Source organism: Aspergillus glaucus, assembly GCF_001890805.1.
Source record: "Aspergillus glaucus CBS 516.65 unplaced genomic scaffold ASPGLscaffold_12, whole genome shotgun sequence".
In the NCBI taxonomy this organism is placed as follows: domain Eukaryota; kingdom Fungi; phylum Ascomycota; class Eurotiomycetes; order Eurotiales; family Aspergillaceae; genus Aspergillus; species Aspergillus glaucus.
This window is the reverse complement of record NW_019170464.1, coordinates 318,719-333,054: the sequence shown is the minus strand read 5'-3', so window position 1 is coordinate 333,054 and position 14,336 is coordinate 318,719. Positions and strand designations below refer to the sequence as shown.

At 49.5% G+C, this 14,336-nt stretch overlaps 7 protein-coding genes across 7 annotated transcripts; 2 read left to right on the top strand and 5 right to left on the bottom strand.

The window, feature by feature from the left end:
- Window positions 1–69: 69 nt before the first annotated feature.
- On the bottom strand, window positions 70–1,829 carry ASPGLDRAFT_399037 (F-box protein). Its single transcript, XM_022545142.1, has one exon. It carries the CDS (start codon window positions 1,381–1,383, stop codon window positions 145–147), a length of 1,239 nt encoding a protein of 412 aa, XP_022400124.1. The 5' UTR covers window positions 1,384–1,829; the 3' UTR covers window positions 70–144.
- Window positions 1,830–2,277: 448 nt separating this feature from the next.
- Window positions 2,278–3,208, bottom strand: ASPGLDRAFT_399107 (uncharacterized protein). Its single transcript, XM_022545146.1, has 2 exons — window positions 3,185–3,208; window positions 2,278–3,138 (listed from the first exon to the last, which is right to left on the bottom strand). Exon 2 carries the CDS (start codon window positions 3,090–3,092, stop codon window positions 2,463–2,465), a length of 630 nt encoding a protein of 209 aa, XP_022400123.1. The 5' UTR covers window positions 3,093–3,138; window positions 3,185–3,208; the 3' UTR covers window positions 2,278–2,462.
- A 266-nt stretch (window positions 3,209–3,474) lies between these two features.
- Window positions 3,475–4,198, top strand: ASPGLDRAFT_399040 (uncharacterized protein). The gene is made up of 2 exons (XM_022545143.1): window positions 3,475–3,734; window positions 3,795–4,198. The coding sequence occupies exons 1-2, from the start codon at window positions 3,576–3,578 to the stop codon at window positions 3,975–3,977; spliced, it is 342 nt and encodes a 113-aa protein (XP_022400122.1). The 5' UTR covers window positions 3,475–3,575; the 3' UTR covers window positions 3,978–4,198.
- Window positions 4,123–4,627, top strand: ASPGLDRAFT_1492919 (uncharacterized protein; the record flags this gene model as incomplete). The annotated part of the gene is made up of 2 exons (XM_022542017.1): window positions 4,123–4,543; window positions 4,590–4,627. 2 exons carry the CDS (start codon window positions 4,123–4,125, stop codon window positions 4,625–4,627), a joined length of 459 nt encoding a protein of 152 aa, XP_022400121.1.
- A 1,703-nt stretch (window positions 4,628–6,330) lies between these two features.
- ASPGLDRAFT_36188 (uncharacterized protein) lies at window positions 6,331–7,270 on the bottom strand (the record flags this gene model as incomplete). The annotated part of the gene is made up of 3 exons (XM_022544659.1): window positions 6,331–6,648; window positions 6,713–7,171; window positions 7,235–7,270. The coding sequence occupies 3 exons, from the start codon at window positions 7,268–7,270 to the stop codon at window positions 6,331–6,333; spliced, it is 813 nt and encodes a 270-aa protein (XP_022400120.1).
- Window positions 7,271–7,545: 275 nt separating this feature from the next.
- Window positions 7,546–10,241, bottom strand: ASPGLDRAFT_67084 (uncharacterized protein; the record flags this gene model as incomplete). Its single annotated transcript, XM_022549089.1, has 7 exons — window positions 7,546–7,936; window positions 7,997–8,137; window position 8,288; window positions 8,631–8,795; window positions 8,852–9,230; window positions 9,459–10,016; window positions 10,167–10,241. 7 exons carry the CDS (start codon window positions 10,239–10,241, stop codon window positions 7,546–7,548), a joined length of 1,710 nt encoding a protein of 569 aa, XP_022400119.1.
- Window positions 10,242–10,726: 485 nt separating this feature from the next.
- hir1 (putative histone transcription regulator Hir1) lies at window positions 10,727–14,281 on the bottom strand (the record flags this gene model as incomplete). Its single annotated transcript, XM_022540737.1, has 5 exons — window positions 10,727–10,824; window positions 10,878–13,643; window positions 13,724–13,945; window positions 14,042–14,116; window positions 14,245–14,281. 5 exons carry the CDS (start codon window positions 14,279–14,281, stop codon window positions 10,727–10,729), a joined length of 3,198 nt encoding a protein of 1,065 aa, XP_022400118.1.
- Window positions 14,282–14,336: the final 55 nt, after the last annotated feature.

Below are 14,336 nucleotides of genomic sequence, written 5' to 3'. Positions count from 1 at the left end.
GGGGGGGGGAGAGAGGAATTGTTATGTATCTAATTTTACGTTAAACATTAAACTGAAGGCATCTATTTCCTCAGTAGGCTACTTATTTCTGGCACGTTCAATTCACTATAATGTCGTTAACAGTTAACTAAGAGAATATCAATTTCAGTGAGAATAACCCAAGAATTGTGCCCAGTCCACGAGTTTCTGGAGTGCAATATACATTTTCGGACCCGAGTAGCTAATACCGATGTTCCTCATCTCCCCACGTTTTTTTGTGGAAACAAAGGTGAATTTGGTGCCTTGTGCCTCGTCAATAACAGGATTTTCTGATACTGCTGGAAAATGAACAAGTTTGTGTCCGTCTCTTAGGTTGAAAATGTCAATTTCTTCAAGAGTAGAAAATTCATGCTGTAGGAATCTGAGAATGGGTAGACATTCTCCTGCATCTAGGAATATAGCATGAAGGGAAAGTTTGCGGAGGTTTTGATGATAGTAGAGGAAACGCCTGATGCATTTGCCAGATACTGATGATACAGATTCAAGCGTTAGTTCTTTTAGATGAGACAGGCAACCTGTATATGACAGGCAGTTGATAAAGGAAGCTGTTTCGTCGCCAAGATCAAAATCGATTTGAAGCTTTTGTAGATTTTTTGTGTGTTGGATGAGCTGGAAAGCCCAGTCAACAATCAATGTTCGTTCCATTGCAAAGTTGAGACTGAGCTCCTGAAGATTGAACCATGCAGTGATAAATTCCGATTTCTGCAGGTTTGCATTGATGCGTTCAGTGACAAGGTAGTTTGCTCCTGCCCCTTGCCTAAAATCCAGGGAAAATGTCACCACAGGTATTCCTGTGTTAATGATGATGCAGAAAATCATTGTGATGGCATCACTGGGAGTCAGGAGGCTACCCTGCTCATCAGTCTCATATGCATTATTGCGAATCAACTGGAAAGACCTACAGTGGACTAGGCGCTGGAGTACATCTTGCCACTGTTGGATTCCTTGTTGTGGCATAGAAATATGACCTGAAGGGTGTCGACTCCACGAAATCCCATGCCCAAGAAGGTCAAGACCCTCGTCTGGTGCTTGTATTACCAATTTATGGACCAGTGGTGCTAGATTTGAATTCTGGGACACGCTTTCCAGCGTCTGCAAATTATTCAAAGAAAGATCTGTCTTCACCGTTCGAAGATAAGAGTGCCCAAAGCAACTTAGTGTACTCTCATAGACCCTTTTGCAGGTCAGTCGCAGGGAGCAAAATTCTGGAGCGTCTAAAAAAGTGGCAATCACTTGCACCAGTTCCAGGGGTAAATTGGCGATAGGAGATGAAAGGGGGCTCCTTTTGTGTTTGGAATGCCTCTTTATTTTGTGTAGTAAGCAACAGCCTTTCTGCAGAATCATCTTGAAATTAAGTGATTGATAAGATGTGTGAGGCTGCAGTGTTGCTGGGTTAATTCCAGCCTCCGAAGGATTCAGCCGCGGCCTGGCGTGGAGGAAAGCCCGTAGTCGTGGGAATACGCTCACATGATGCCAAGACGGTGGAAGCGAGGTCAAGAGGAAAATCGGGAGTCAACTATTCCGGCCCCCCGCGCGGGGGGCTACCTGTATTTAGACGATAGATGGTAGTTTAGCTAGAGGACAGGCAGTTCCGATCTTCCCGTCGTATGTCCCGCACTGGGACCAGGATTACCCGCTTCCGCCTCCAAGGAATCGTGGAAATACCCGACCCTTGATGTTAAATAGAAACACACACACACTAATGGTTGACCTGAGCAGCGAGGTCAGGAGATTCTTATAGTCGACGTGCGCACACATATTGTAGACTAAGCACTCAATCAGCTACGTACACGTACATACGTTCGATAGGCAATATAGCTCTACCTTCAGCTGGTCCTCTCCATATGGACCTCTGCTTGGTTTTACGTAGCTGTCAACCAGCAAACCAGGCGTATTGGTTTTTGAACGGAAAAGCAAGAACGCAGACAAGAAAGAATAAAGGGGTGCAAAGAAAAGTTAAGGGATGAGATAAAGAGTAGACATTGCCAAAACCCAACTTTGGGTCGAAGATTCCGACCCAAACCCAAATTTGCATAAAATGTTTCTTTTTTCATGCATGAAGACGATTATTCATCCCAATAAAATATGCTTGTTCAATGCTGTAACACCGTTTCTACTTTCTGTTCGAACTTCAAGTTGTTGACTTCCATATATGATGTACAACTTATAGCTGCCTGAGCATATGCATGAATGGATACAACTGTGATGATATGACCGGGGACTACAGCTATGCAGCCAGCATCCTTTGACAATGACCACCGCATACATGCGTTATACGCTGTGTGCTCCTTTTGTCTCTTTGAACTTTTTTCACAACGACCTTTGCCTTTGCGCTTAGTTAACGGCCGCCAGATTATGTACATAAGCGTATGCGCGATATTCCCAACAGCGCAAAATACCCGGCACGGTTGTCCCCAAAAGGTTCAATCAACTTTAGGTCGCAAAGCATAGAATTTGACCGGTAAAAGCTTCTTAGTAGTTTTGGGAAAACCCAACTGTAACTCTGACACGATCACATTCATCTCAGCATCCCTGAAAATGTTCCTGAACTTCGCATCTGTCCTGGTCACACTGCTATCCAATTCATCATACATGTCGTCGCCATTCGGGTCTGTTGAGAGATTCTCTTTGACTACCAAGATTCCAGTCGCAGTTAGGGCACCACGGCATCGTCTCACATACTCAATCAATTGCCAATCCTTTAAATGCCCCACACAGAACTGGGTCCAGATCAAGTCATACTTCTTCTCTGGATGCCAGTCTTCTAGACCGACTGTATAGATTGCATTGACCACTCCAGACTTCTTCAAGGTGCTCTCATGAAGCGCCCGGGTGAACTTTTCCACGGGCTCGACCGCATCAACAGTTTCACAAACTTGGCTCAGAAAGCCTTCTGTCACACGGCCGACTCCTGCACCGCAGTCGACTCCAGTTAATAGCTTCCCTTCGGTCGAGCACGTGGGCACAAGTCGTCTAGCCTTGGCTAAGAATAACTTAGATCCTCGTAAGTCAATTCTTGAGTACCATGGATAATCCCCCAAGGCCGCTAGCATACCGTTTGCTGTGGCGGGAACACTGTTCCAATACTCAATGGAAGCAGTAGGGTTTATGCGATTATCTAACGCAGAGGAGGCAGCATTATTGCGAGTCTGATCCTCGCTAGTTTCCTTGGACATGGTAGTGAAAGAGGGAGAGAAAATGATGTTTGTAGTACGATGTCTCAGAATTCTACATTGAACTGTGCGGTGGAGCCAACCATGAACATGACATAATCCATACGCGGCGTTGAAACTAACCATACTTGGTGTACACAGGTCGCATGAGCCGTGGACATAGCTCACCCGAGGTGCGCGAACAACCCAAGCGAGGTACACCCCAAACACGTGATGCCAAGGCCACTTATTAAGCAGGAACCGCCCAAGCGAGATATCTCGTTAGGTATTGTATTGAATCCAAACTTAACATTCTATTCTCCTCTCCGCGTGATGCAGGAGGACACCAACTACTTGCCAACTGCTTATTAACTGGTTGCTGCTATGGACTCAACCGAGCTTGCCGATCCTAATGAGTTCCTTATCTCAAGTTCAGCTACTTCAGTAGAGGAACCAAGTCAGCAAGATAACTGCTTAGCAACTGCTTCTACTCCAATAGTTATAGAAGCAGGTGAGGAGAGTGAAGCTACGCAGCAGGAGGAGGTAAGATGATTTTCCAAGTACTTGAGAAATGGTTGGCAAGCAGTTCCTAAATACTTATAGACTCCGACAATACTACCTGTCCCCCTTACCCAGGCCAAAAGCAACAACTCCCTTACTTCGCTTCATATTGAGTATATACAGGATCTCCCTGAGTACCCAGTATCTCATATATATGGATACACTTATGTAGTAGCAGTTGGGGATCGCTCACAGGAAGAGATGGAGAAACTAGTCCATGTCTAGGAACGGACTAGAGTAGGCACGGACTGAGGGGTAGGCACGGACCAGCCAGTAGGAATGGGTTCTGGGCGGAATCACCAAAAGGGTTCGCACATCTCAATGGACATATAAGACTGACTATTCACGGAATAAAACTCACTGAGCAAGCATGGAATTTGCTAGCAACCCACTTGGCCAAAGGGCCAATCTATTAGCACAAGAAAGACTACAATTTTATTGTGGACATGCTATCATTGAAATACACCACCTTGCATTTGAGAGTGATGCTATCCTTGGATCAAGGCCTCTTGACCATAGAAATGTGGAGAGACTCCAGAATTTGTTCGAACTCGAAGGGTGTGCCAACTTTGAGCCCGAGCACAGAGTGGCTGCTACTATAAGTGAGCATACTCTACAGAGAGGCCTTGCACATTCAGGAATCAGGAAAGAGAATCTATTCGATCAAGTCAACCCACCCAGACTAGCATTTATAGATGACATCCGCCTGGTTTGTGCATATGGAAAACACCGACCCAAAGCTGGAGAGTCCTTCAGAGAATACGAGTGGCTGGTTGAGCTATACTCATCCAGTAAGTATATATTTCAAATGGAGAGGCAACCCTAATGATGTTCCAGATATACCTCCTGATGCACTGGCCCAACTTCATGAGTAATCCTCCAAGGCTCCAACGCACAAAGCTTTAAAGATGGTGAAATATATAGAGTTTTGTGAAGTTATCAGTTTTCACAGAATGTTGCTCAGGAACAGAAATGGTGGGCAAGATTCAAATCTAATGATCAGTGAAAGGACTTCCATAGGCTTCAACGAAACAAGCTTCTTTGTGATGGCTTCGACAATTTGCTGCTATATATTGGGCTCTGGGACCCATTGAAAGCATACCACATTGAGCGGATTCTTGGACTCCGGTGCCATGTAGAATCTTGAGAGCCTGGCTGAAGAATCAATTATAGGATTTTGAGACAAGAGATCATAGCAAAGCAGCTAAGGATCCAGAAGTCCTCAAGAGAAAGCCCAAATAGGGTGGCATGGCCGGAAGCAACAACCAAGACTCAAAAGTCGCTGATCAGCTGGCGGACCACGCGTGAAGGGGCCTATTATTGCAATTGTAAGCAGCAACACGACATCAGGGGTTGATGTGGATAAGTCAATTTCCAAATGAAGTGACAGTAACAAGGTGTGTTTGTTTGACATCTGCGATAGCACTCGCATAAACGGATTCGCCTGAGTGACCCGTTCCAACTTTCGATCGAATTCATTGAATCGTTGTTTCAATTCTGAGTTCTTGCGCTTTAGATCGCCCAACTCTTGTAGCACCTCGAAGTTGATACGTTCTTGGTCTGCGAAATGTTGATTCATGGTCTCTCTCTCTTCCCACTCATTTTTGTCTTCAATTCGACGAGGCCATTCTGCATCTCTTGTAACGCACTTTTAGTTTCTTCGCTTCTGGGGAATGCCTCGATGCCTGCGTTATTCCCCGGGTGATGCTCGCATTGTGTGCTCGGCGTGTGCCTGGGACTTATGGCGGAAATGATGTGGGTAGACGTGATGGTCAGGCTTCTTCTGGTGTTCCCTTTCAGACAAGATAAGATTCGTCAAGGAACGTCGTACGGGGTATACTGTGGAATAGGTGATAGAAAACGATAGACTGATGCAAATAGCTTGAAAAGCTGTTAGGCAGCTAAAGTCAAACGTGATGGATTATGAAACACCTACCTCACCTATTGATCGCAAGTCATATCTGGTGAAGCAAAAGTAGCCTTTCAAACACTTCAATGCCATTTACCCTTCCACCCTGGTAAAGGGAAGTTCTATCTAACTAGCTAGTACTAACATATTTACCGTAGTAGAAGTAAAAATCATGCTCATGACGCCAGTAATCGTACGAACGAACACGCTAATACCTGAAACCAAACAATGCCTAATTGGTGACCCGCTGAAGTCCATGAAAGTATAAGAAACAAACGAAACGGCAAATCCGGTGCCTCTGAGGCTCAACAACCGAGACTCGACTTGAACGCCCACAACCCGTAACGAAAGATGAACCCGAGTCCTCACCACCGCAGCCCAGCGAAAAAGACATTCACCTAAGCCCGTCTCCTCCGCGACTCCTTTTCCAGCCGGCGCCTGCCAATATTTGGCGTCGACACAGTTGCTGCAGCGCAGCATTCCCTTAGGTCCGTTATCGAAGCAACCGAACGACCAAAAACCCAAATAACCAAAACAACCAAGAGCCCAAACAACCAAAAAAAGACCAAGCGCCAAGTAGCCAACGTAGAACATAACGGTGCCCCCGACACGACATGGATATTCAAATCTTGTGACCGGTCGAAGGAGTGAGGGAGACATGTGTCATCCCTATGCAATGGACCACCTTCTTCCGGAGCCCTTCTCAGCCCGCGTGATCGCAGCATTGAGCTCCAGTGTAGGGAATGGAGGGGAAGAGAGGTTGGTCACCTTCTTTGTCCAACCGTAGAAATCTTCTCGCAGGGGTTGCGGCGCATGGCCGTTGGCTTCCAGGGAGCAAAAATGTTTGATGGTCGCTAGTACGTGGTGATAGCCCCGGGCATGAAGCTCGATGGCCTTGTGGGGTGGTACGGCGTAAAGTGAGTCGTATGCCTCCGCGTCAAAACCGACACCACCAAGCACCGACATGGCGTCCATCACTGGATCGCCCTGGTGCGTGAGTATGTTCCCCACTTCGATCTTCCTTTGAGTTTCTGCTGACTTATTGCCCCACCGATCGCGGCGATATGTGAAGGGGAAACGAGCGCGGGTCTGTAGGCCGCGTACTGACAAACTGTAAAAATTGGTTGTTCTCGAGAAGTTGGCTGACTTTGTCATCGTATGCGTGAAACCTGCGCTCGTAATCCAAACTAGTACGACTCTGTTCGGCCAGATCCTGTAAGACTTCCGCAGTGAACGCCTTCTGGCTTGCGAGCTGGTGGCCGTCGGTGGCATTGGATGTTGTGAGTGCTTGTTTTAGATGGTTGACTTCGTCTCTGAGCTCGAGGATCATTCGCTCATTTTCCTCCTTTGCACGAAAAAGGTCAATACCCGCTTTATTCCCCACGAGGGGCTCGTTGGCAATGGTCTCCGCCGACTCGAAGCTTTGCAGTGCAGGCCAAAGGTCGACAGTGGTGTTCGGTAAATTCACGCAGGCAGGGATTTGGCGATATGCGATGAGGTGAGTACTAGTCTGTAAGGCATGGCGCTTTTAGCATCTTGAAGAACTTTTGCTTAGAGCAAGGAGTGCTCATACCATTGCGACGGCTATGCGGATTAGGTATGTGGGCATTCGAGTGGAGAGGATGGGACAATAATGATCAAAAAGATGATATATCAACGAGCGTAGTCTGATCAATAAGTGTATTCTAGTCAACGAACGGGGTCTGGTCAACGAGCGTAGACTGGCCTAAAGAGAACGAGGTGCGGCTTCTGGTATACGGAGTTATTATCTCATTGATACCTGCAGCCTGGCGCCTGGCGCCTATGAATCTCAATGTCACTTTTCAAAGAATAGCATACGGGGGGAAATAAAATAAAATAACCACCACCACCACCCGGCTGAGATTAATCCAACGGCATCTTCCACAACCCATCCCCCAAATAATGTCCATCATCCATAACAACCCCCTTCCCCTTACTCTTCATCTCCTCCGTCCCAACCTTGAGCGCTCCCACAAGACACGCATTCTCCTTCCCCTCCGCCCTAACCGCAACAATCACCCCCTGCTCCAACGCATGCTCCGCATCCGGTAACCGTCCACCGGGACTCGTAAGGCCAGGCGCCATTAGCGCGGCGCCAGAGAGCACGAAGCGGATTGCGCCGCGGTCGATTTGGATTGTCGGGAGGGCGGAGGGGTAGGCGTGGAGGAGTTTTAGGTGTGGGATTGGGGGGCCGTCTTGGGGTTGGTAGAAGAGGGGTTGGGAGTCGATTGTGTAGAGGGTGCATTTTTCGGGGCTGCATTTTATTATTGTATTAGCTTGTTGCGTCTTGGGGTATTTGTGGTAGGGGACAGACAGTTTAATAGAATCAAGCTGTGCCTTTTTCGGGAGGATGTCGTCAATGTACGGCTCGAAACCGGGGTATGAGTCGAGGAAGTTCTGGCGCAAGCCTCGCTGTACCGAGGACTTGACCTTTGATTTTGTGCTGGGGGCGATACTATTGCATTGTTAGCTGCTGCTTGTTTTGAGGGTTCTTGTTCGGTCGTCTGATTCGATCGTCTGGAAGACGAGGGGGTTCAACGCGAGGACCCTGAGGGATAGGAACGGGTTTGAGGGTTTCGCAAGCGCCGGAATAACGTATACTCACTCTTTTTTGAACATTTTGACCACAGAGAGCTTGATATAGCTGCTCAATTCTGGACTCTTGTCGTTGCGGAGTTTGCAGCGATACGGCTGCGCGTTTGGTCCGACGCGGCTGACGCGGGGAAGGGCTATGTTGGTCACGTGGACGACGTCACTGTTCTGCTACAGTTTGAGCTCTTTTACTATGAGTACAGGTCAGGCCCTGACGTAAAATAGACACACAGGAGGTCAGGTGAAAAGGTATTTGTACATCTTCATTTATCATTATATAGCCTAGGTCCGAGTGGGAATCATATATCAAAAGCCCGAACATAACAACTACATTTTATTTTATGAACCGGTTTAACCCTTGGCAGCACCGGCCTTGATGAGCAAGATATCACCGTCCTCTACGGGGTAATCCTTGCCCTTGGTCATGATCTTTCCGGCGGACTTGACGGCACCTTCATCACCGTACTCGCGCAGAGTGGTGTAGTTGTAGACAACAGCCTGGATGAAAGTCTTTTCAAAGTCTGTCGCGCTGTTAGTATATTGCATTCCGATAACGAGGATAAGGAAAGGAACATACCAGTGTGAATGACACCGGAGGCGGCTGGTGCCTTGAGACCCTTCCGGATAGTCCACTGGCGGACTTCATCCGCACCAGTGGTGAAGAAACTGGACAGGTTCAAAGCCTGGCGCATAGTGGTGATGACCTTGGGAAGACCAGACTTGGTGCTAAGCTTCTTGCACTCCTCCTCAGCGGCGGCGTCATCGGCCATGAGAGCCAGACGCTCCTCAAAGGAAGCGGAGATGGGAATCAAAGGACCGGGAGAGTTCTCCTTGATCCATTCGAACACCTTGGGAAGGTACTTGTTCTTCTGGCGAATGTAGTCCTTCTCGCTCAGGTTGACGAGGTAAACGATGGGCTTGGCAGTGAGAAGGAAGAGAGGGTTGATGACCTCGACCTGTATCCATGTTAGCATTGCCACAGCAAGACTAATGGATGCAAATGTGTAAAAAGAAACACATGACACTAATCAGACGGGACTTCATCTCATGTGACCTCTGGTTGGATTATAATATATATGAGGCCATCGACGAGCTGGGATTATCGAGCAAAGCTCTTATTCATCATGTAATGTCATGCGCGGAGAAGGGGAAGAAGAAAGAGGGAAATAATGAGAAGAACATACCTCTTTCGGGGCCCAGTCACCCTTGCGGATATCGTGACCCTCCTGCAACCACTCAAGCACTCGGGCCACGGTAGCCTCCTCCTCTCTGAGCTTCTTCATCTCCAAAGTCTGACCACCACGACGGGTCTGCTTTTTCAAGCTCTCAAGCGCCTTCTCGACAAACTCAATATCCTTGATCCGCAGCTCCTCGTTGATGATAGTCAGATCCCGAACGGGGTCGACATCACCCTCGACGTGAATAATCTCGGCATCATCGAAGCACCGAACGACCTGGAAGATGGCATCGACGGCACGGATGTGCGACAAGAAAGAGTTACCCAGACCGGCACCAGTCGAGGCACCACGGGTCAGACCGGCGATATCATACACAGTCAAGTTGGCGGGAACCACGGACTTGGGCTTGTAGTGGGAGCAGAGCCAGTCGAAGCGCTCATCAGGGACGACGACACGAGCTTCTTCAGGGTTGATGGTGGCAAAAGGGAAGTTGGCGGGGTTACCCAGCGACGACTTGGTGATGGCCTGGAAGAGTGTGGACTTGCCGACGTTGGCGAGACCAACCTGTCACAGTGTTAAATCACATTGCGATGTGAAAGATGTGTGTGAAAAGAAGAAGAAAAATTCTCAGGGGAAGCGAGAATTTATAGCTGGGAAGAAAATTTCGGCGGCAGGAAAAAAATGGCAAAAAAAGGTGGGGACGTGCTCACATACGATACCACTCTTCAGGTTGTTACCAGGTCGACCCAACAGGACCTTTTCTTGCACGGGAGCCTTCTTGGGGGGCATCTTCTTTTTCTTCTTGCTGCTATAAAAGCGACAAGAAAGAGTAATATAGGGGGTGGTGGTGGTGGTAGTAGTAGTAGAGAGGAAAGCACCAGCAGAGAGAAGAGGGGAACAAGCAGAACCAGCTGCCGATCGGAGAAGGACCAAAGCGGAGGGAGCCGTGATGTCGGCTGCCCACGTTACCAGGTGGGCAATAAGGGAATCCGGTGGAAATATACCGACTCTTGGGTCGTTATGACGGAATCCTCGAGTTTTTCGCGTGGAAAAGAAGAACTTGAACAGGGAAAAATTGAAGCCATCCCGAGTTTTGCGCTTCGGTTCGTGTGTGCTGCTCACCGCCCACGTGAGGGGGAAGCCCTAGCCGCATGGGGAAAGACAGCAAGACAAGATATAATACATTACTAACGAAAGCAAAGAAGCAAAGCCGACCACCCATCCTGTATATCGCATCTAACGCCAACCTTGTATAAATAAAACGACGGCCGACTTTATGTCTCCATGACATCGCCCGATTCCATCTCCTCATCGACCACTCCCAGTAGCTTCGCGTACGGAACCGTCACTCGTTGGAGATCCCGGTGTTTACCTGGAAACTTATTAGCCACAGCTCAGTAATTAGAAAAACGAAGAAAAACCCACCCAAGGCCAGTATAACCTCCTTCAATAACACCTCCCGTGGCCAGCCACACAGGGTATCCGAGCTCTCCTTCCAATTCCGGTCCTCCTTCTCATTGGCCTGCAGACGCGCTTGCGGTCCTGTCTCATCATCCTCCTCAAACAACCCTCCAAATAACCCCTTAAGCAGCTCTTCCACCTTCATTTTCAGCCCCTCAGCTCCAAGACGCTTGGCGTACATCGACATGTACAACCGGAACTCCTCCTTGGCCCCGAGTGAAAGGGCCGCTGCCAGACGGTTCTCCAGGTGAGCAATCGAAACGCTCGACTCGAAACTCTCGTAGCCTTCCCGTGACAGGAGAACCTTGATAAGTCGTTGCATGAAATATGCTCGACCACGGAGAAGCGTTTCGTTGGTCGTGTTGCGTTCCAGGAACGGGATGATACCGGCCGACACGGCCTTTCTCGCCTCCGGATCCTGTTGCGATTCTTTCAATTGCAGATTCCCGACGGGAGCTTCGGTGGTATTCCAGTACTGGCTACCAACCGCCCACCATGCTTCGGAAACCCGCTGCCAGTTGTACAAGGCGGGAGAGTATGCGTAGCCCTCGCCATTCGTCAGCGCAACCACAATCCGGCCTTCAGAGTTGATTCGTGCGTTGGTAATCGCCGGGGCTGCAGTTGGGTGTGTTCCCAAGGAGTGAAGTGCGGCGTCAAGAACCGGTTGTAGAGAAACAGGGGGATGAGGAGAGGAGAGATGCTCAACGTTCCAGACATAGCACATGCCCGCGGCCGAGATACAAAGGATCCAGGGTCCGTGGCACTCCAGGATAACAGGCTGTGCCTCCAGTACAAGAGCACTAACTAGACGGCGACCAGCTGGAGTCCAAAGATAGACTGATCCATCTTCACAAGCTGCCGCCCACATGCTCTGGTTTCCTGTCACCAGGAGCACGCTGCGGGGTAGGAAGTCTTGCCATAGTGGCTGCTCCCCTCGGAACAATGTTAGACGAACAGGCTCCCGATCCACGGCCCGACCAGTCAAGCTGGCTGGTGACGGATTCCGGGCCTCAAACACCACGTCAACGCGCGACTTGTTCGACTCCCCTGGCGTAGTTGTCGTGCTTGGGGGTTCCGTAGGCTTGCCATTCTCATCAATCGCCCGAAGAATATGGCTGCGGATCTTCGGCACAGCCAGTCGAAGCTGGCTAATTGCCATACACGGATTCGTTACTGCGGGTCTGATGAACTCTGGAGTCGGCTGTTGGCCCGTGACAGCCGGTTGTTGCTGTGCGGGAAGTAAACCATCTGGTGTAGCTGCAAGAATCGGGGTAGCACCGTTCTGACTTGCGAACGCGACGCGCTTTTCCACATGTCCGTCTTCGTCTCCCTCCAACTGCGCCAATTTCCGCTTGTTTCCAAAGAGTAGCGCCGCAAGTCCACCCTTGGGTAACCCGTCAAAAGGCTTGGAGAGATCAACAATTGACTGTGGTGCATCCGCCTTCCCTTGGTTGTTGCTAATGGAGGCCATCAATCGAGCCTGTGGCAGAGAGGATTCAGCAGCCCCGGCCCCGGAAACAAGTAATGGGGCAATACGCTTCTTTCCCTCTTTGGTGTAAGTGGGACGCGACTTCAGTCTTTCCAGCTTGGCTTGGTACGGATCGGGCTTCTCCGGTTCAGTGGCCCCTGTCGCGGCGGTCCCGTTTGGCTGCTGGGTCTTCGGCGCATCTGGCGCGGGCGACGGAGCACGAGCAGGCGTACCATTTGACGGCGCTGCTGCAGCAGGTTTTCCATTCACCTCACCCTCAGCTGCAGCGTGGCCATCACCCATCAATGCACCCATCCGACCTTCAACGCCTTTTATTTCATCCGCCTTGCTCTTCTCCTCGAGTAACAACCCATCTGTCGTCTCTGTGATGCCAGCACCTCTCCGATTGGTACCGAATTTGGTAAGCGACTTCTCGTTCTCCTCCATGGCCATCGCAAAGCCCAATTCTCCGTCCTCGAATCCTAATGCCAGGATCGTACCATCCAGTGCAGTCGCATATAAACACGTCCCATCAGGACTCCATGCAAGATCTGATATCGACTTGGCAGCCATTTCTTGTGCCACGACAATCGGTCGTGGATTGCTGGTGATCCAGATACTCAACGATTTGTCTCCTCCGGCACATGCGATTACTGTGACAAGGTTATGTGCACCCCCTTGGTCGAGGGCCTGTTTACTTACGGGCTGCATTGAATACAGTCGTGGCGAAAATGCGCAGACCTCGACCGGAGCTTCATGTCCGATCAGATTGATATCGCCGTCCCACGAGCCACGGTTGATGATCGCGACGGAGCTGACAGGTCCGTTGACGGCATTTGCGGCCGCAATATGCATACCATCGGGAGACCAAGAGCATCGACGGAAGTAGGCCGTTAAGGGAGAATTGTTGAAAGGGGCGGAAATTGTCTGTTCGTGGACGAAGTTGTTCATCTGGTCATGGGCACTGGAATTCGGCTGCGGAGAGGTAAAGCGGAATATTCGAACGGTACGGTCATCACTGGCGGTAGCAAAGTATTTGTTTGCCGGGTCGAAGGTAATTCCCTTGACGTGACTTTGGTGGATGGATAGTGTCTTCAGTTTCTCGAATGTATGCCCCGACCACACCACCACCTTGGAATCCAAGCCCACCGAAACCAGAATCGAAGAATCGTATGACCATCCTAAATCCTGAACATCATTATCGTGACCGATTAATCGCCGTATGGTGCGCCAATTTTCCACGGGTGGTGCTTCGTTCGTCCCTAGAGCACAGAGAGTGTCAGCCACTATTCAGACCCAGCGTTCCGCGTAATCGTAAGAACACAGGTTATAAAAAGCCTACCAAACGTGGATGCATGCGACGGAGGATTTGAATCCAGCGAATAAATGCACACAATCTTGTCATCCGCACCGGACGCCAGGTATTTCCCATTAGGCGAAAATCGAACGGTATGAATCGTCCCCGAGTGGTTGCTCATCGACGCGAGCTGCTTTGGCTTGTTCGCATTTTCTGCATTTGCGGTATTGCGTATGGCCTCTGTAGACCATATCCGGACGTATCCATCTAGAAGTAGAACCCAGAAGTCAGCAACGATAATATCCTCCTTTCCCTCGCTTCAGAGCAAGAGTAAGCAACAAAGGTATCGCAGCACGAACTCACCTCCGGCAGCAGTTACTAGGCGACTTCCATCGGGCGAAACATCACAACTGTAGACTTCGAAATCCTTCCTCTCGCCTGTCGAACGGAATTGTTAGCCATCCATATTTACCATATCTCCCTTTTATAGCCATCACCACCACTCCACTGCTATTCTCAGCCTGAAATCTAACGCCCAGGGAAATCGAAATGCCGTAGATATGTACCTCCATGGGTCAGCCAAACTGGCTTTATTATATGCATCGCAACGAACAGCGCTGAGGATGCGCTCCTTTATAACGAAGACGAGGTAATTCGG

What these genes read in the sequence shown, in the direction of transcription:
- ASPGLDRAFT_399037 (XM_022545142.1), bottom strand. Translation starts at nt 1,383, where the DNA reads ATGATTCTGCAGAAAGGCTGTTGCTTACTACACAAAATAAAGAGGCAT.
- ASPGLDRAFT_399107 (XM_022545146.1), bottom strand. Translation starts at nt 3,092, where the DNA reads ATGCTAGCGGCCTTGGGGGATTATCCATGGTACTCAAGAATTGACTTA.
- ASPGLDRAFT_399040 (XM_022545143.1), top strand. Translation starts at nt 3,576, where the DNA reads ATGGACTCAACCGAGCTTGCCGATCCTAATGAGTTCCTTATCTCAAGT. An exon ending in AAGCTACGCAGCAGGAGGAG is followed by an intron (nt 3,735 to 3,794) that starts GTAAGATGATTT and finishes AAATACTTATAG; the next exon opens with ACTCCGACAATACTACCTGT.